Genomic DNA, 18,582 nt, shown 5'->3' on the forward strand with positions numbered 1-18,582 from the left:
GGAATGATACGCTTAGATCACAGAAAGGCGCCTATGCTTCTAGGTGTCGTGATTAGCAGCCGGCGCAATCTGGGGAATGCCGAGGTCCATCACGGCTTCTGTTCTCCCCACAGAACCTCCACATAGAAGTGCCAAAGAGATACTCGCGCTTGAAAGTCATTCCGAATGGACATTGCGCATACGCGGGCTTCTTTCAGACTGCAAAAAGACACTAGTCCGGGCAGGACTCCGCCGTCATGACGGAATCGGTGTCGAAGTGTTTTGGTGGGGCGTCACGTGGGCCTTGACGCGTTCGTGCCTCCAAAGTTCGCGTGTAGCCGTGTCGCATCGCGCCTTCGAATCCGACATCGACAGCGACCACAGTCCGCACATACAACACGACACCCTCAGTCGCAGCCATGGAAGACACCACCATGCTGGAGGGCTCGCAGGGTCTGTTCGAGGAGCTCAGTTTCACGATATATCCCAATGGCCTCTCAGAAGAGCGCATGCGCCAGGTATGCGACGCGTCTGATCAATTTAGAAGTATTGCTAACCGACAGCCCAGATCGAAGGTGCAATCACAGGCGCTCGCGGAACAATAGTACCTTTCAATGTAACCAAAGGCCGCATAGACAACCTAGAAGAAATCAGCTACATTGTCTCGGAGACGGCCGACTTCCCCGACTACTACCGCGCCCTCGATCTCATGTTACATGTCGTCAAGCCAACATGGATAGACGCGTCGCTCCAGTCCAACAAGGCCAAGAACCCGCGAACATACAGCCCCGATCCTGCACTCTTCATGAGCGAAGTAGTCATATGCTGTGGGGACATACCGAGCGGAGACAAGGAAGCGATCGAGGGTGGCGTACTGGCATTGGGCGGGCAATTCGCACCGAGCCTCTCAAAATTCGTGACACATCTCATTGCACTGGATGTGAGCGAACCACGGTGTCAGCTCGCTATTAGTAAACGACTGCAGTTGTCAATTGTGTTGCCCCACTGGTAGGTTTGAGTTGAGGGCATGGCAGTTGAATTGATCTAACACAACACAGGTTCGACGACTGCCTCAAAGTTGGCCGTAGAATATCAGAGCGACCGTATACACTTCCCGATCCCGAGATCCTCGCCGATATGGAACCAGGCGCCATTCCTCCTACACGAGTGAGCCAGCACATTCGAGACGCAGCCACACCAGACCCTCAAAACGATCCCGTACCCCCGCCACCTCACCTAGAGGCACCCCGCGCGATCAAGGCCTTCGACGGGAAGCGTGTCAAGCTTGGCGAAGATCTGAACATCAGCACCAAGCTCAGGAATATCATAACGGGCATGATCAAGGCTGGAGGCGGCAGTGTGACCTCGAAGATCGATGATGCAGACATGTATGTTTGCAACTACCGAGAAGGCCCAGACTATGTCAAGGCATCGCAAGCGCGAAAAGACGTCGGAAACCTGGGCTGGTTGTACTATCTCATCACACACGGTATCTGGACAAATCCCATGCAGCGGATGATGCACTATCCGCGGCCACGGGAAGGCATTCCGGGTTTCAACAAGTACAAAGTTAGCATATCCAGTTACACTGGCGAGGCCCGCATATACCTGGAAAACTTGATCAAGGCTACGGGTGCGGAGTTCACAAAGACCTTCAAGCAGGACAACACACATCTTATTGCTGCGCACAAGAACAGCGAGAAGTGCGAGGCTGCGGCGGAGTGGGGCGTGAACATTGTCAATCATCTGTGGCTGGAAGACAGCTACGCCAAGTGTAGGGAAATGCCGCTGACTGAGGGCCGTTACACATTCTTCCCAGCCCGGACCAACCTTGGAGAGGTGTTGGGTCAGACAGAAATCGATCGCGAGGCTACTGAGAAGATCTTCTTCTCAAAGCAAGTCAAACCCACAAAAGCCGTCAAAGCAGCACTGCAGACCAATGACGTGCCAGCATCGAGCGTACCACCGCGGCAAAGTGAGCCTCCAGCACCTCGCAGTCCGCCTGCTGAGAAGCCTAAGCGGGCGAAATCCGGAGGCAATGCACAAACACCGCTGCCACCTCGGCGTACCGATGGCAAAGAGAACCAGACGCCTGGCAGTCGGGGGGCCAAAGACCGCGCATTGGCAAAAATGCACGACGCTGCGCCAGACATTGCACAGTTCGAGAAGGAGATGAAGCGCAAGGGTGGTGTCATTCATGGTGGACGACGAAGGGCAGAAGATGAGATCGATGAGGGAACGAAGCAAGCAAAGGGCGGCCGTGAATCAGTTTCAAGCAAACGCTCCATCGATGAAGTCAACGATGACGACGAGACAGAAGACGAAGCCACAGAGATTCCAGCAAAGAACAAGCGAGCAAAGAAGGAGAAGCTTGCGCCCATCAAGTTCCGCATGCTGATATCCAAGGACGAGCGATGGGCCAACAACCCCGACAAGGAATCAAAAGACAAAGCCCGCCTTCGAGAGCTCGGCCTCTTCATCACCGACGACTTCAAGAAGGTAGACCTAGTCTGCGCCCCGCAACCCGTCCGAACGAAGAAGTTCATCGCAGCCCTAGCCTGCGCCCCCACCCTCGTATCAACCAGCTACCTCGACTTCGCGCTGAAGAACAACAAGCTTCCCCCGGCAGAAAAGCACCTCCTCCAAGCTAGAGACTTCGAAGAGGCCAACAACTTCCGGCTCTCCGAAGCCCTCTCGCGCGCTAAGCAGAACAAGCAGCGCCTCCTCAAAGGCTGGACCGTCTTCTGCACAGAGAAAGTCGGCGGCGGCTTCGAAACCTACAAAGACATTGTCGAAGTCAACGGCGGAAAATGTGTGCTCTGGAAGGGCAGACCAACCACCGTCTTCTCCGCGTCAAAACGTAAACTCGACCTCGCTGACAAGGAGGTCAGTCAGAACCAGGTTGAAGACGAAGGAGACGTGTTGTACCTCATCTCCGACGCCGACAAGAAGGAGTTTACCAACTGGACTAAATTCCGCGAGTTGGCTAAGCGTGAAAACATGGTTCCGCGCATTGTCAAGACGGAGTGGCTGCTTGCTGTGGCGATGACGCAGTATGTGCACTGGACTCCGGAGTGGGAGTTGAGTGAAGAGGTTGTTAATGCTGCGAAGAAGTAGGTCTTCGCTTGTCGCAACTGTTCAACGGCTGATGATGGGTTGATTCTGTATAGACTCGCTTCGTGCGGTCGCGATATGGATGCGGGTATCTGTATTGGTATGTTTTGAGCGGTTTAGTCATTGTTTTGTGTTGCATTGTTAGCGATAGGTCTACGGATGGGGCAGCGTGTAGAGCGCTGGTTTAGCATGTATATCGAGAAAGCTTCACGTTGACTCATTACTGTGTGCACATATTTCAGCTTCCTACTTCACCGCCACGGTGATATCATGTGTGGCTACGTATCCCCTTTTCTTCCGTTCATTGTTATCAAGGCTAACATATCCCCTGTGGCACATTCTCTTGGCTCGATCCGCGGGTGCGGTAACGCGTACGGCACAGTCGGGCCATGCAAGAGGTCTTTGTGGCACAGCGATCCCCTGTGTGAACTTCGCCGCTTATTGAACTGTGCCGTGGGTCTGTGTTTGGGCTGTTGATCGGTGATGCCGAGATCGCCTTGGAGATGGCTTTTGGATATGCGTCAGTGATGTAGAGGGTGTTTGTCCAGACGTGATCGGACGTGCTACTCCTCTTTGGGATGTACTTCGAGTATAATATCTATGACATTGACTGTAAGGCGAAGTCCTTTGTTACGAAATCAACGAACTCTCAGCTGGCTGGTTTGAGGTGACCGGCACAGAACAACGCATTCTCGGCTTTGTGCCCTGATAAGGATGTAGGAGCTTTTCTGCTCATAGAGTCAAATAGCTCTGGAGTGAATTCAGCATCGAGTATGATGTCATTTAAAGCTTACATGTCTCGTCCTAGACCAGAGCTTTTACCGGGGCTGGGGATCGATGCGCGTCGTTAGTGCTCACTCCGAGTGAGCCGAGATGCCAACACATACAACAACGACCAGGCAACCGGGAAGAAGAATTTGGGGGCGAGTATACATAGTAGTATATGCTAGACGTAATATAGTGATGAAGTCAACTGTTAGTTAACGGCCTGGCATAAGATCAAAATAGATTGTTCAACTTTTTGCTTTCATAAGAGATGAGATAGAAGTGTCTAGATAATACTCGACTGCGTGTTATGTTAGGTGCAGGAGCGTAGACAGGGTATATAATAATGCTTGTGCAGAAAAGATCGCGGAATCGCGAAACAACAGAAAGAGAAAGTAAGACATTTAAACCTTCAACTCGTAAACCTCCCCTTGACCCTTTACCCTAAAGGTCTACATGTATGTCCCTACCCCTTCTCTACTCTGACGTCGTATGAATGATCTTCGGAATCTGTGGCATCGCAATCATAGGCGTCGACTCGTAGTATCGCGCCCGTTGACTAGCTGTACTCGTACTGCGTGCGCGCCCTGTCGGTGCCGGCCGTAAACTCATGTCACCCTCGTCACCACTCGGCGATATGGGACTGAGTACCATAGTACTAAGCGTCCCGTTACTCTGTCGGCTCATCGCACTAACACCCGTACCAGCGCTCTCCGTGTTATCGGCGATGGGATCACTAGCCTCCTCACTCGGCGTGACCTGTAGTGGGACGAGATGCATGGTATCCGTACTCGATCTCTTGTTGCGCGCGTCCGCCTCCGAGTCGACGTATAATGTGACGCTGCTTGCGCGGACGCGGCTGAACATGCTGGTCTTGTCTTCGTTGGCGAGGAGGCCGGCGGTGTCTGACTTGCGGTTGTCGAGCTTCTTCTTTTCGCGAAGGCGGTGGAGATAGAAGATTAGGCAGGCGAGGATTATGGCGAGGAAGATGAGGCCAAAGACGACGGTGAGGGCGATGTTGGCTTTTGTCCAGTACCCTGAGTAGGGTACTGAAGCTAGGTCTTCGTCTGCGACAAGGTTGTTGTCCACTGGTATAGGTGACATGGTGGTGTGTGTTGGTGTGTGCGATGGTTCTCAAGTTGGATCTGTTGGTGAGGCTTCAGATGGTTGGCGAAGCTATTCGTGTATTTGTAGTGCTAAATAGGAGGCGATGTGGCGGTGCGATGAAGAAATAACAACTACTACGCCTCGAAAATATGATGATATATGGCTATGAGACTGTTGAGACGAACTTGCTCGAGTAATCCCTTATGTGCTATTGCTATGAACTGGTACCGGGCACCAGGCAGACATAAGTCTCTGCGTAAAATGAAACCTTTGACGCACCGGCCTTAGATCCTGCGCCCATGGCGCTGGATCCGTGAGAAGGCGTCCAGTATGCGGCTCGAAAGTGGGAAAGATATGCTCAGCCTCAGCACGTTGTGGGGAAAGTAGGCCCATGAATTCGGAGAAAAGTCACTGCGCCCCTGTGGTATGATGAGCAGCTTGGCGCAAAACAAGAGGCCTAACGAATGATGGGCGTCGAGAACGGCCGTCGAAGCTTGGACTACCGCGTCTAATCGAGGAATCAGAAGGAGCTGTGTGGCAGTTTGGTGGTGGCACGGGTTCGTAGACGGCGGTGACGGGCGTGCATGTCGGGGCCCCATCTACTGTCAGTCCACTTGGGGATGGTTCTCTACCGCGTGCGAGCCACGTCCGAGCGGTTTCGCTCGTTCTGTCTACGCAGCTGAAGCTATCACTTCAGCTCGTGGAACCATACAAACTGAGTGGCTGCTCTTTTGAACAACTCCCCATTCCAGCTTCCTGCCACACAACATCAACACAGATTCGGCGGCCCAATACGAGGGCCTCTACAAAGACAGTGATGTGCCAAAGGGTTGTGCTGTAGGATCAACGTTTCGAAATTTAGGCAAGCACAGCCACCTGCGCTAAAAGAAATGAGCAGCAACAATCATGAATCGACACAAGGCTGAGCGCCTTACACTTCCTCTGCGTGTCTGCCTGAGCCAAGCCCAAGGAGGATTGGACGGCGACGTGGGCAAATTGTGGGGTGAGAATAGGCGAACTTGTTGCGGTAAAGGAAAGCCATGATGCGAGTTGTCAAGCTCCCGCTGCGGCGCGTCATTGTAGAGATCGTGGGATGGGACTTGGTGGCTACTGGACGCCACAAGCAGAGTATTTGCGGCGTGTCTGCGGCGACTATGCGGCGGGGTGGTGTCAGACCCTCATCTCATGCGTGCGCTGGCTGGTGAGTGGGAGCTTGCTGGCCAACGGGTGTGGTGTTGACGACGGCTGGCCTAACAACAGCGGGACGATGGGCGATGTTGGCTGACCCAACTAGCGTTCTCGCTAAAATGCGGTGCTATTCCTGGATCATGTCACGCCTTTGCGGTCAAATCTCGCTAGCTTTCTCGCTCTACACCGATAACTGTGAAAGCGTAGATACAGTCTGGTATCAATGTTTTCTTTTGGTGCTTACTGTACAGCTGCGAGCAAGATGTCAAGGCAACATTCGCTGTTCGTAGGGATGCACTCAGCAGCCGTCTGTGGTTGTGAGACCTCACACGACCAATTAGGGTTTGCCGCATGGCATCCTTGAGCTGCAAGAGTTGATGAACTCATGTTGATCTTTACTTCCCCTCTTTCTACATCAACCCATATCTAACGTCTCTTCCTCCCTTTCTATCTCCAAAAAAGGTAGCATCATCGTAATTCATGATGTATTCCCCTCCATACATGTTGTTCCATCGTCCGAAAGGCTACTCCTGGAAAGAGGGTACTAACCCTGCTTTACAACGGCTTTCTACCCTCAACGATGCACCTGATGATCTCCTTCCATCCCTCACTATCAATGTGTCGCAGCCTGACGCTCTTATGACCTGGCTCGAGACAAACAACGCTTCCTTGATCTCAGACCTTAGCGTCCATGTCGACGCGACCGACGCCGCACTTAGTGCTCAGCGATGGTGCTTGCTTTTCGACAAACTTCAACGAGAGGCAACCAACATTCAAAACCTGAAGGTCTTCTGGGATGCAGAGGTCATCGAGGATCATCACATTGGGCTAGGCAGAAGCGTCGTGTTTGTACGTGGGCTTGCACAACTCAAGGTGGAGAAATCGTTGGAAATTGCTGGCCAATATGCAATGCACTGGCCGGGATACTTGGAGGAAGAGATGGGGTTGAAGCCAGTTAATAAAGATATCTTTCCAGGCAGTCCATGGGTAGGCATCTTGAGGAAGTATCAGAGAGGGACCGAGAGCCGGAACCCCCGTGTTAACACTGAGGATGGAATTTGGGACGTCCCGAGACGAATGGACTCCACCAATCCCTTCTTCCTGTTACTTTCTTGATTTCCCTGTTCTGGCGATTCTGCTGTTTGGTTTGCCTTAAAGTCGGCTAAGGATTCGCCTACACGCTTATTTCGGAGGGTTAGGCAGCAAGCGAGGTCAAGGAATGTTAATCTTTGCGGCGATACTATTGTCGTGGTAGTTCTAGTTCATACATATCGCTTTACCTCTTTCGGAAAGAGCGTCTAACTACTACCCAAACATCTTTCCACCTTATACAAGAGGGAAACACAACAAGTCTAAACCGGCCCTAAAGTTTTGATTCATTCTTTTAGGTTAGTGTGTTTCAACCATCAAATATATATCCATCCCATAACCCGATACTAGAAAAGCCCTGACCCAAAAGGATACCCACCATGAACATACTCCCTAACCCACTCAGCCCTCACAATCTCCTTCAACAGCATCGCACTCCCCCCCTTCTCCACCCCATCAATCCACCTCTCAATATATTTCCCATCACCCGCCTTACCAAAATGCTGCACGCACTGTTGAAACCCTACTTTCAGTTGACTAGCCTCATGTACATCGACCCATTCCGGACAGATCCGTTGCATCTCTTCCAGGAAAAAACTGTTGAAGCTTTACTTGCGTTTTGTACTCCTCATTAACATATTCGATGTTGAGGTAGGCGAACACTGCTGCGGTGGAGTCGGTCAAGTCTAGGAATGAGGGTAATTGGCATGCGAGCCATAAGGGGGCGGTGTGCGCGCATTCCCAGTCGAAGATACCGGTTAAGGAGCCGTTGGAGTCGACGAATATGTTGGCTGCGTGGAGGTCTTGGTGGTGGAGCACGAATACCTCTTCCTCCGCCTGCTCAGGAAAAACCTTCGGTATGAGATCAAGTAGGCGCTGCGCTCGCTGCTTAGCTTCTTCGACCTTTCCACGGGCATACTTAAGGTGCGGATCTGTATTTATTCTATCGATTTGTTTCTTCCATATGGCGGTAGCCGCTTCGTCAGGCTCGCCGGGATAAGAATCGATGATATTTTGGTATATCGAGCGCTTGATTTCGTCGGAAGTTTCAAGCTTGGACTCGTCGTCAAGATCAAGGAGGCTGAGTTGGAGTTGTGCGGTAAGCCAGTCTTGACTGCGTTTGTAAGGACCGCGCGGGACGTTGTGGTCGATGTGTGCGCCCCAGAAGAAGGGCGCGGAGACGATCTTGCCTAGGCCGACATGCTGAGAGAGGATTGAGGCTTCTAGTGTAAGTAAGGCGATATCGTCTAGGCCTGGCGTACGTAAATGGGGGAGTTCATTCGCAGGGTACAGGTTTCCCAGTTCGTTGAATCGCTGTTGGAAGAGCTGTGCGTAGACGGAGACCATCTTAAGCACTAACTGCTCTTTCTTGAAATAGTCTATACCCTCCCACTCATCACCCAGCTTGCGGCCGGGCATACGCGCCCTGAGTATCCACTCAAGTCCAAGTTCGTTGTCGGTACTAGCCTGGTAGCAGAAGACCTGTGGTACTGGAACCTCAGTGTGATGACGGATGTACTCGATAGTAGCCACCTCGCTCATAGTCTTTGATCGTGCGTCGACAGGGACGGTTAGACGCAGGATGTATTCTTGGCCGCGGCCACATGTGACGGTGTAATCCTTGTCGAAGTTGTTCTGGGTTAGGAAAATTGAACTACGCATGGGTCTGGAGTCGGGATCTTCAGCTCTCGTCGCACGAGGGTTGTGATGTCCTCAATGCTGGGGTCGGTTGTCCACTCGGGCATCACTCCTGAAGACCGGTCTTTCTTCCAGCGAAGACCTTTTTGGGTAGTTACGGGCATGCCAACAAGAGTACTCATTTTGATGACAGTAGTGGTGTTGGAATGTTTTTGACTGGAATGGCGAAGTGATGATTTTGTCCTTCTTGTAGGGGAGGGGAGATGGAATGTGCGAACTAACACACTGCTTACTCAGAAGATTATCACCTTTCACAACAGTGGCGTTAAAGCTCAGAGCCTTGTAGGTGCTCTTGCAGTGCGGAGGCTCAGCTGTATAGTATCACGAAGGTTAGGAGCGGAGGATAGGGCGATATTGATCATTTCATGCTCGCTGTAGATAAGATAACGGGCGAGACTATTTCGTTGTCGCGAACGACGTTGTTCTACGCATGTACTTTGTGGACTTCCTTATCCATCGAGACAAAGAGAAACTACCAGAAAAGGAAAAGATGCAACCCACGACCATAGGTCATACTGCTGATGATATGCGCCGTCCCATGCAAGATTGACAAAAGATCGTTGACAATGAAAAATATTGCCGATTTCCGAGAGAGAGCCCCCAATGCTATTCCGTCTGCGTCAACACGCCTTTCTTCCTCTTCTAATCCAACGAAAACTTCTCCCTCTTCCAGGTCTCGCGGTACACGGCAATGGTACTCGCGGCGTCCTTGCAGCGCTCTGGTGCACGGACGGGTAGGTCGACGACAGCGCGACGCAGGACGCCACGCGCAGGTACGCCGTAGAATTGGATGAACTTCTTGTGGTAGTCGCGGATCAGGCCGCTGAGAACGGCGAAGTGTCCAGGCCAGAGTTGCTCGGAGGGTGTGTTGCATATCGAAGAGATGGCACGCCAGTACTCTGACATGGCGATGGCAGGCGCCTTGGCGGCGAATGAACGGAGGGACATAGAGGCGTAGCCAGCTCCGATACCGCGCATGCGCTGCGAATATGTCTCTGGGGTTGAGTCCTCTTGCCAGCCTAGGCGCAACCGACCTTCCTTAGTGTTCATAGTACCGCGGATGCCAAAGAGAGGGGGGCAGGCCTTGTGTAGCTTAGCCAGCGCAATGTCGATGAGAGGAAGGCCGTTCCACATGTACTTCTGGTCGCCGAATAAGCTGGCTGCTATCAAACCGATCTCCTGGATGATACGTCCGTCGGTGTTGGCAGCCTCCTTTTCGAACTGCTTTACAAGGAACTTCTCGAAGCAGATCCAGACGTAGAGCAGGAACGCCGGGTATGCGGCTTCGTTCTCGTTGGCCAGCTGGGGAATTTGGTGGGAGACAATGTATTGTCGGATGTCGACCATGGGTCCGGGTGTTGTGAGGGCGATGTCGAAGCATTCGGTTCGGAGGCGCTTGATGGCGGCGACACTGTCCTTGCGCTCCACTGTGATCTGGCCAAGTCGAGTGCGGATGGCGCGTCGGGCATCACCAACGGGACCCTTGAGTGGGGAGGTTGGCTTCTTGTGTTCCTCCCAGAAAGCTTTGCGGAAGGCCTTCATGCGCTGGTGGAGTTCGAGGTATTTGGCGTGGATCTGATCGGCGCTGGTGCTAGTTGCCGGTGCGGCGGTGGATGGCTTTGGTGGTGCAGCTGCTTGTGTGGGAGCCGGCGCGGGGGTGGGCTGAGCGGTTGGCTGCTGTGGTGGTGCTTGCTGTCGAGCCTTCTCTGCAGCGGCCGCAGCCTCGGCAGCCTTCCGATCAGCTTCGTCCTTTTCCCTCTTCTGCTTCTCAGCGGCCGCCTGCTGCTCTTGCTGGGCTTTGATGCGGGCATCGGCCTGTTGAAGTTTGAGCTTGTGCTCTGCGGCTTGACGGGCGGCTTCTTCCTCGCGCTGTCTTGCTTCCAGAGCCCTTCGCTGAGCCTCGGCTTGCTCGCGGGCCTTCTCCTGCTTCAGGCGCTCAATCTCCTGCCGTTGGGCCTCTTCATGGCGAAGGCGCGCCTGCTCTTCTTCCAGGGCAATGCGTTCGATCTCAAGCTTCGCGCTCCTGAAGACGCGCTCGTGTTCCTCGGCAGCGTAGGCGAGTTGTTGGGCATGTTGTTTCGCGCGCTCGTTCGCAGCTTGGTCCAGCTTCTCGTTGAACTCGCGGTCGGATATGCTGAGGCGGAGGTTGAACTCGAGGGCTAATTGCTTGGCCGGGCTCTCATAGGGGTCGCGGATGAGGGATTCGCGCTTTTGGCGGTGACTGCTGCGGCGATTCGGCGATTGGCGTGTTGGCGAGGCGTCCATGAAGCTGGAGCTGAAGGAGGTGGCGGTATGCATGCTCGACGACGAGGTGCCCGATCTGGCGGGCATTCTGGCGCCGTGACGTTAGTTGGGGTCAGGGTGCAGTTGTTGAAAAGGTGGTTGGTGAGAGCGCGACGGTCAAAGAAGTCTAGTCGGAAGCTAGCAGCGACCAGCTCCGACTCACGTGACATCGCTCATCCCTGCAGCAGCTTTCACCGCGCTACGCAGCTCCATTGTAGTGCTGGCTAGCGTACCTGGACATCAATTGATCAACGGGTCGCGCACTTTCGAAGTCGAAGCACTCGCTCGATGTCTGACGCCGTGACGTAACTTCATCCGCAGCTCCACCTGGGCCGTCGATTGATTAAGATGAGATGGAGTCAAGGACGCTGAGTCGCGCCTTGGGCAAACACGCCATGTTGCGCCTTTCATAAAGTTCACAGGATGCGTCTGTGCCCAAGCTGGTGGGACTGCACCCGCCAAGCTGCGACGCTGTGAGGGCACGCGCAGGCCCTGGAGAGGGCCGTTTCACTGACAGAATGTGACAAGCTGGGGAACGATGTGACTCCTGTCCTCGAGTTTCAGCGCGGCATGGCGCGCGAAGCCAGCATATCTGTCAGATTGTTGGACTATCGAATGCCGGACATGACAAGCTCGCAACCCCAGCGCAGTGGATCCATCAATATAACCTCGACCCTTGCGCCGCCCTCCCGCGACGCTGCAGCGGACTGTTGTTCGTGTCTAGAAACGCGCGCCGGCTAAGCCTGCCTTGAAACGTACAGACCCAAACGTGATGCTTCACCTGGGGCGCGCTGAGACGCATGCCGACTGCTGCTGGCGGTATATATACCAGCGCGCGGCCGGCAGCGCCTCAGCCCCCACGGCCCGGCGCTTGCTTGTATCTACGTTAATTTCTCACTCCTTCAGTTCGGCGCGGGAAGCTGCATATCTGGCTTCGCAAGTGACGTACGCCGCTTAGACCTCTCCCAGGCTCGCTCGTTTGCGGAAGAACAGGCGATCTTTGCCCAAACCGTGCTGCTGGCCAAGTCCCGCCATAGCCATCACCACCTCGAGCACGCTGACGGCCCTCTTGCCTGCCCTCTGCCCTCTTCCTGCATCCCTCCTGCCCGCCCGCCCCGATCGCTCCCTCCTTCGAAGCATTCTCTCCGCCCGCATTTTGGTTGTACTGCCACCAACAGCCCGCCCCAGGGAAACCGCGCTCTTTGATCTGGTCGACCCTCCTTATCAACCCTCCTAGACCAACGACACATCTGTCTGAACACGACACCACCCGCTTCTGACTTGCAGAGCACCACCCCGAGTAATCATCGTCTACGAGAGTATCCTCTTCGCCCCGAGCACCGCCCAACCAGCACGCTTACCCCAACGTGAGTTGTCCCCCGCTAGCTCGCTCGCTGAAGCATGCCGCTGCCGACCCTGCATCTGTCCCCCATCTGCCTCCTTACACTCTCACCACCTGCATCCCTTCACTCGCTCGCTCGCTGCAGACATCATCCAACCCACGATGCTGATTGCTCGCAGATAAATCCATCACACTTTTGACCAATTCGTGTCCGACCGTCTCTTCTCCAACAGCATACACTGCAAGCGGGCATTGAATCATCCACACTACATTATCCACTATGGATCAGCAACAAGGCCAGCAGGGCCCCATGGGTCCCGCCGGTCGTCGTCTGCACATTGCGCATCGCCGCAGTCCGTCAGAGCTGACACCGCTGATGAGTACGTGGAGCTATCCGATAGCCACTTTGGGCCATTGCTGACAGCTGTACAGTGGAACAGCTCGCCATCGCACAGCAGATCGAGGTCCTCCAGCAACAGCAGCAGCAGATTGCCGCCACGCACCAGCAATATGTTAACATGGGCATGATCCAGCCGCAGCAGCAGCTCGGCAACTTCCAGATGCAGGGCCAGATGCCCAATGTCTCGCCCCAAGTCAACAACTACCAGTTCCCCCAGCAGATGCAGCAAATGCAGCAGCAGCAACACCTCGCTGTCCCCATGGGCGCACCAGCCCAGCCTGGCGCCCACCGCCGCAACCAGTCCGCCCTGCCCCAAGTCGGCATGGGCGGCCCACCCCCCGCTCCTTCCTCCGGTTCGTCTGGCTTCGGCGAATTCGGTGCACAACAGGGTGGCCAGGGTAGGGAAAACGTCAACCCTCGTGGCCGAGGCGGTGGCAGTGCTGGCGGCTCCGGACACACCCGCCGTCACTCGCTAGCTCTCGCCGACGCGAAGAAGGCTGCCGAACAGGCCGAATCGAAGAGAAAGACTTCGGGCTTCCAGTTCCCCATCCCCGGCTCGACCGAGGGCAGCTCCAACCGTGATGCCAGCCCCAGTGGAAACAGCGCTTCCAACGACACTTCCGCCCGTGGTGGACGAGGTGGCCACGGCCGCAGCCAGAGCATGGCTGTCGGACGCGGCGGTGGAAGTGCTGGCCGTGGCGGTCCTTCCTTCTCCTTCCCAGCTACCAGCGAGAACCCTACCAACCAGAACAACGGACAGCAGTCTGACTTCCAGCGCCGTGGCAGCCAAGGCCATGGCAGGAGCCAGTCTCGCAACTTCGAGGGCAACTGGAGACAGCCCCAGAACAACACCCAGCAACAGCCTACGCAAGACAACCAGTCCCAGAACATGGGCAACTTCAACATGAACCAGACCGCCAATGCCGCTCCTTTCCAGCCTGGCCACCGCACTCGTGGATCGGTCAACCAGTCCGTTGGTTCCCTTGGCAACTTCCAGTACGGCGGCCAGCCTCAGATGCAGATGGGCAACCAGGCCCAGCTTCTCCTGCAACAGCAGATGTTCGGCCAGCCGCTAAACCCCATGCAGATCGCTCATTTACAGGCTCTCCAGGCCGCCCAGATGCAGGGCGGCGGTCTCGGAGGCAGCCAGCATGCACCGCAGATGGGCATGCAGCAAAACCAGCAGCAGCAGCGCAAGACGCTATTCACTCCTTACCTCCCGCAGGCCACCTTGCCCGCTCTCCTCGGCGACGGCCAACTCGTTGCCGGAATCCTCCGCGTCAACAAGAAGAACCGCAGCGATGCTTATGTCACAACTACTGATCTGGATGCTGACATCTTCATCTGCGGTAGCAAAGACAGGAACCGAGCTCTCGAAGGAGATCTTGTCGCTGTCGAACTTCTTGACGTCGACGAGGTCTGGGGTCAGAAGCGCGAAAAGGAAGAGAAGAAGAAGCGCAAGGACAACGCAGACCCTCGCGGCGGTAGTATCGCCGTCAACGATGCCACTACCCAACCTGAGACTGGCTCTGAGGGTGGCATCCGCCGACGTGGCAGTCTCCGCCAGCGACCCACACAGAAGAAGAACGACGATGTTGAAGTCGAAGGCCAGAGCTTGCTCCTCATGGAGGAGGAGGAGATCAACGATGAGCTCAAGCCTTTGTACGCAGGTCACATTGTTGCTGTTATCGAGCGTGTTGCTGGACAGATGTTCTCAGGGTAAGCAAGCACATAATCTTCATTCAAGTACTTCACTAATCACAGCCACAGATCCCTTGGACTCCTGCGTCCCAGCAGCCAAGCCACCAAGGAGAAGCAGGAAGCTGAGCGACAGGCTCGCGAGGGCAACTCCGGTCGCTCCCAGCCAGAGACCCAGAACAAGCCTAAGATTGTCTGGTTCAAGCCAACAGACAAGCGTGTGCCTTTGATCGCCATTCCCACCGAGCAAGCCCCACGTGACTTCGTCGAGAAGCACCAAGACTACGCCGACCGCATCTTTGTCGCATGCATTAAGCGATGGCCCATCACCTCTCTGCATCCTTTCGGTACTCTTGTCGAGCAGCTCGGTGTCATGGGTGACCTTAAGGTGGAAACCGACGCACTACTGCGCGACAACAACTTTGGTCCAGATGACTTCTCCGACGCTGTCATCAAGAACGTCGGCTTTGAAGACTGGTCCGTCACCAACGACGGCGAGGAGGCGCTCGAGAGCCGCCGCGACTTCCGCAGCGAGGAGACCTTCACCATCGATCCCAACGGCAGCAAGGAGCTTGATGATGCCATTCACTTCAAATACCTTGATGACGGCCGTGTCGAGATTGGTATCCACGTTGCTGATGTTGCCCACTTCATCAAGGCCAACTCGCTTGTTGACCGTGAGGCCAAGAAGCGTGGAACTGCGGTCTACCTTATGAACCGCACCGTGAACATGCTTCCGCCGCGTCTGTCGAACGACATCTGCTGCCTCAACCCTGGCGAGGAGCGCTACACAGTCAGTGTCGTCTTCAAGGTCGATCCTACCTCTGGTAAAATCTCAGATGATGAGACCTGGGTCGGCAAGGCTGTGATCAAGAGCTCTGGAAAGCTGTCCTACGACGAGGTCGACACCGTTATCAACGGTAACGACGGTCCAGTCTCGGCAGCCCGTGCTAAGGACATCAAGATGCTGCATCACATCTCCCAGAAGTTCCGCCAGGCTCGCTTCGGCGACCGCTCCAGCGATGTCAAGGCTCTGCGCCTCATGTACCAGCTGGACGATGAGAATGTTCCCGTCGAACAGAACATCTTCGATTCTTCCCCTGCCCACGAGTGCATTGAGGAGCTCAGCCACCTCGCCAACACCTTTGTTGCGAAGAAGCTCGCCACTGGCTTGCCAGAGAAGGCTCTCCTGCGCCGTCAGCCTCCGCCTAACCCCCGCCGCTTGACGACCATTGCAGAGCGTATGGGTGCCATTGGCTACGACATCAACACCGAGAGCAGTGGCACACTCCAGAACAGCTTGTTTGAGGTTGAAGACGATGACATCAGGAAGGGTATGGAGACCCTCGTCATCAAGTCGATGCCTCGTGCCAAGTACTTTGTTGCTGGCAGGCTGCCTCAGGATCAGTACCCTCACTATGCCCTGAACCTTCCCCTCTACACCCACTTCACCAACCCATCCCGCCGCTACGCCGACATCATTGTCCACCGCCAGCTGGAGGCTGTCCTCTCCAACGGTGCCATTGAGTTCACTGAAGACATCGAGGCTTTGGCCAAGACTGCCGAGATGTGCAACACCAAGAAGGACTCCGCCCATGCTGCTCAGGAGCAGAGCGTTCACATCGAGGCTTGCCGCAAGATGGACAAGGTCAGGCAGGAGAGGGGCGGTGATCTCATCGCCGAAGGTATCGTCCTTTGCGTGTACGAGTCCGCTTTCGATGTCCTTATTCCCGAGTGGGGCTTTGAGAAGCGCGTCCACTGTGACCAGCTTCCTCTTAAGAAAGCCGAGTTCGACAAGAACAAGCGTCTCCTTGAGCTCTACTGGGAGAAGGGCGTTCCATCGTCCAACTACATTCCCGAGGACGAGAGGCCGAAGCATGGCTCACTCAGATCCGCCAACGCTGCGGCTGCGGCGCGTGATGCTGAGGCGGCTAAGCAACGTGCGAGGGAGCAGGAAGAGGCCCAGCGCAGGCAGATGGACACTGGAACCATGTCGACCAACGAGGAGGCTGCGTTGTTTGATGATGACGACGATGACGACGACTCCAACGACCTCAACTCGAACATGGCCGGTGTTTCTCTCAACCCTGACCGCCCGACTCAGAGCATGCCTCCATCGCCTACCCGCCGCGATCTTGCTGGTGCTCCTCACCGTGTCAACTCCGACTCGAAGATCGCCCAAAGCGCTGGTGATGCTGCAGAATCCAAGTTGACCAACAAGGAGAAGTACCTCAGCTGGTTCACTCTGCGCGAGCAGAACGGCGACTACATCCAGGATGTGCGGGAGATGACACGCGTCCCAGTCATCCTTAAGACGGATCTGACGAAGAGCCCTCCGTAAGTAATGCCCATCACTACGTTCTGAATGTCACTAACCTATCTTTCAGTTGCTTGACCATCCGATCTCTCAACCCCTACGCTTTGTAGACGAGACGTCTCGCTCAGTCCGACCTGGTATCCGGCCTTTTCGGTAGCTTATGTCGACTTGGTATAGAAAATTGAATGGAGGATACATACTAGGTTGTGCAGGAGGAGATGAACGGTGATCTGTGTATTGTTTATTTGTATGCGACGACGATATCGGCAGTCGCGATATATCGTTGCAGCTCTTATACACAGTAATTTTCCGTAGTACAGTAATGTGTTTATCCCTGCGAGAGCGCCTCTGGCCATGCATAGTTCACTTTGGTTTCTTTTGGTACCCGCCTGCATTGACACCCACTCCCCACATCTCGTTCAGGCCTGGATAAGGCTGCTCAAGAGCCGTACAAGGCGACAAGGCAACGAAGTGAGCAACAGTGTGCCCCCTCATTGACATCCTGATTACTACATTGGAAACGCGGCCTCAGACAAAGATTGGTTGGTTTGAGGTGGAAACATACCGAATCGTGACCTCTCCTCGGCATGATCGAATGTGACAAGCCGCGCTATACGGCATCAGGTCGATGCCGTGCAATCCGAATCTTGACCAGCGGATCTGCGACTTCCCATCCCCTGTCAGAGGCGGTCTGTGTACCTGCATGTGTTTGCTGTAGCGAACGAGAGCCTGACGGCCTGAACCGCAGCCGAAATAGCAGTGGTTCTCCATGAGGCTTGGCAACGTGAAGACGTTTTGGGTGCATCAGCCACCCGATAATCCATCCCTCTTAACCTTTCAACCCATCTGGGGTTCTCTCGGCGCAACACGCAAGCGCTCACGACACCACGATACCCTTATAGAAGTATTTACAATCATGACTGCGCTATGAAATACGGCCAGTAGCTTGATGTTGAAACGTTTCGCTAGCTCTTCGCTGCTGGAAACACACCCCACCAGCGTCATGACAGATGAGGAGCCCGACTGCTTCAAGCCTCAGATGGTGAGCCACCTCACGGATCCGGTCGGAAAGTCAGAATACCGCCATTAATCGCCATGCACTATTACGGTACCCAGGTTTTCTCGAGGGCGGCTCTACTGCCTCCGCGCACGCGTTGGCACTTGTAGGGTTTCATGATAGCCGTTTCGCGTCGCAGGGCCCCGGACCTGCTACATCACATGCCGGCACCACGAGCCCCATCGCCACAAGCCGGGCTTCCTCAGCGGTTGCTACACTGCTAGCGAGCAGTTCCTGGACGATCAATGGGTCGATTTGCCAAGCTTTGAAGCTTGTAGGGTCACGGATCCAGTATGGAGGCCAGTGCGCCAGCGGGAGGCAGTCGTCCGCCACATGGTCAACATCCGTACTCCGAATTTTAAGATGGCGTCTCAGATGGTGCCCAGGAGTTGCAGCTGCTTGTATAAGGTCCATTGGCCGCCCACCTTGTTTCCATACTCGTTTTCAGTTGGATCATCAACGAGCTTCTTCTACCTTCCTACCTAATAATCAACCACATTCCTTACGGTTTACCTTCTTTCAGTCCCTGGTTGGACTTTAGACAA

At 54.8% G+C, this 18,582-nt stretch overlaps 5 protein-coding genes across 5 annotated transcripts; 2 read left to right on the forward strand and 3 right to left on the reverse strand.

The window, feature by feature from the left end:
* Positions 1 to 398: 398 nt before the first annotated feature.
* Positions 399 to 3,096, forward strand: J4E92_007012 (uncharacterized protein; the record flags this gene model as incomplete). The annotated part of the gene is made up of 3 exons (XM_051498376.1): positions 399 to 497; positions 548 to 987; positions 1,038 to 3,096. 3 exons carry the CDS (start codon positions 399 to 401, stop codon positions 3,094 to 3,096), a joined length of 2,598 nt encoding a protein of 865 aa, XP_051351310.1.
* Positions 3,097 to 4,335: 1,239 nt separating this feature from the next.
* J4E92_007013 (uncharacterized protein) lies at positions 4,336 to 4,962 on the reverse strand (the record flags this gene model as incomplete). The annotated part of the gene is made up of 1 exon (XM_051498377.1): positions 4,336 to 4,962. One exon carries the CDS (start codon positions 4,960 to 4,962, stop codon positions 4,336 to 4,338), a length of 627 nt encoding a protein of 208 aa, XP_051351311.1.
* Positions 4,963 to 7,785: 2,823 nt separating this feature from the next.
* On the reverse strand, positions 7,786 to 8,987 carry J4E92_007014 (uncharacterized protein; the record flags this gene model as incomplete). Its single annotated transcript, XM_051498378.1, has 2 exons — positions 7,786 to 8,877; positions 8,901 to 8,987. The coding sequence occupies 2 exons, from the start codon at positions 8,985 to 8,987 to the stop codon at positions 7,786 to 7,788; spliced, it is 1,179 nt and encodes a 392-aa protein (XP_051351312.1).
* A 595-nt stretch (positions 8,988 to 9,582) lies between these two features.
* J4E92_007015 (uncharacterized protein) lies at positions 9,583 to 11,271 on the reverse strand (the record flags this gene model as incomplete). The annotated part of the gene is made up of 1 exon (XM_051498379.1): positions 9,583 to 11,271. The coding sequence occupies one exon, from the start codon at positions 11,269 to 11,271 to the stop codon at positions 9,583 to 9,585; it is 1,689 nt and encodes a 562-aa protein (XP_051351313.1).
* Positions 11,272 to 12,845: 1,574 nt separating this feature from the next.
* On the forward strand, positions 12,846 to 17,090 carry J4E92_007016 (uncharacterized protein; the record flags this gene model as incomplete). The annotated part of the gene is made up of 4 exons (XM_051498380.1): positions 12,846 to 12,945; positions 12,998 to 14,684; positions 14,736 to 17,000; positions 17,051 to 17,090. 4 exons carry the CDS (start codon positions 12,846 to 12,848, stop codon positions 17,088 to 17,090), a joined length of 4,092 nt encoding a protein of 1,363 aa, XP_051351314.1.
* Positions 17,091 to 18,582: the final 1,492 nt, after the last annotated feature.

Source organism: Alternaria infectoria, assembly GCF_024043175.1.
Source record: "Alternaria infectoria strain BMP 0036 chromosome Unknown scaffold_11, whole genome shotgun sequence".
In the NCBI taxonomy this organism is placed as follows: domain Eukaryota; kingdom Fungi; phylum Ascomycota; class Dothideomycetes; order Pleosporales; family Pleosporaceae; genus Alternaria; species Alternaria infectoria.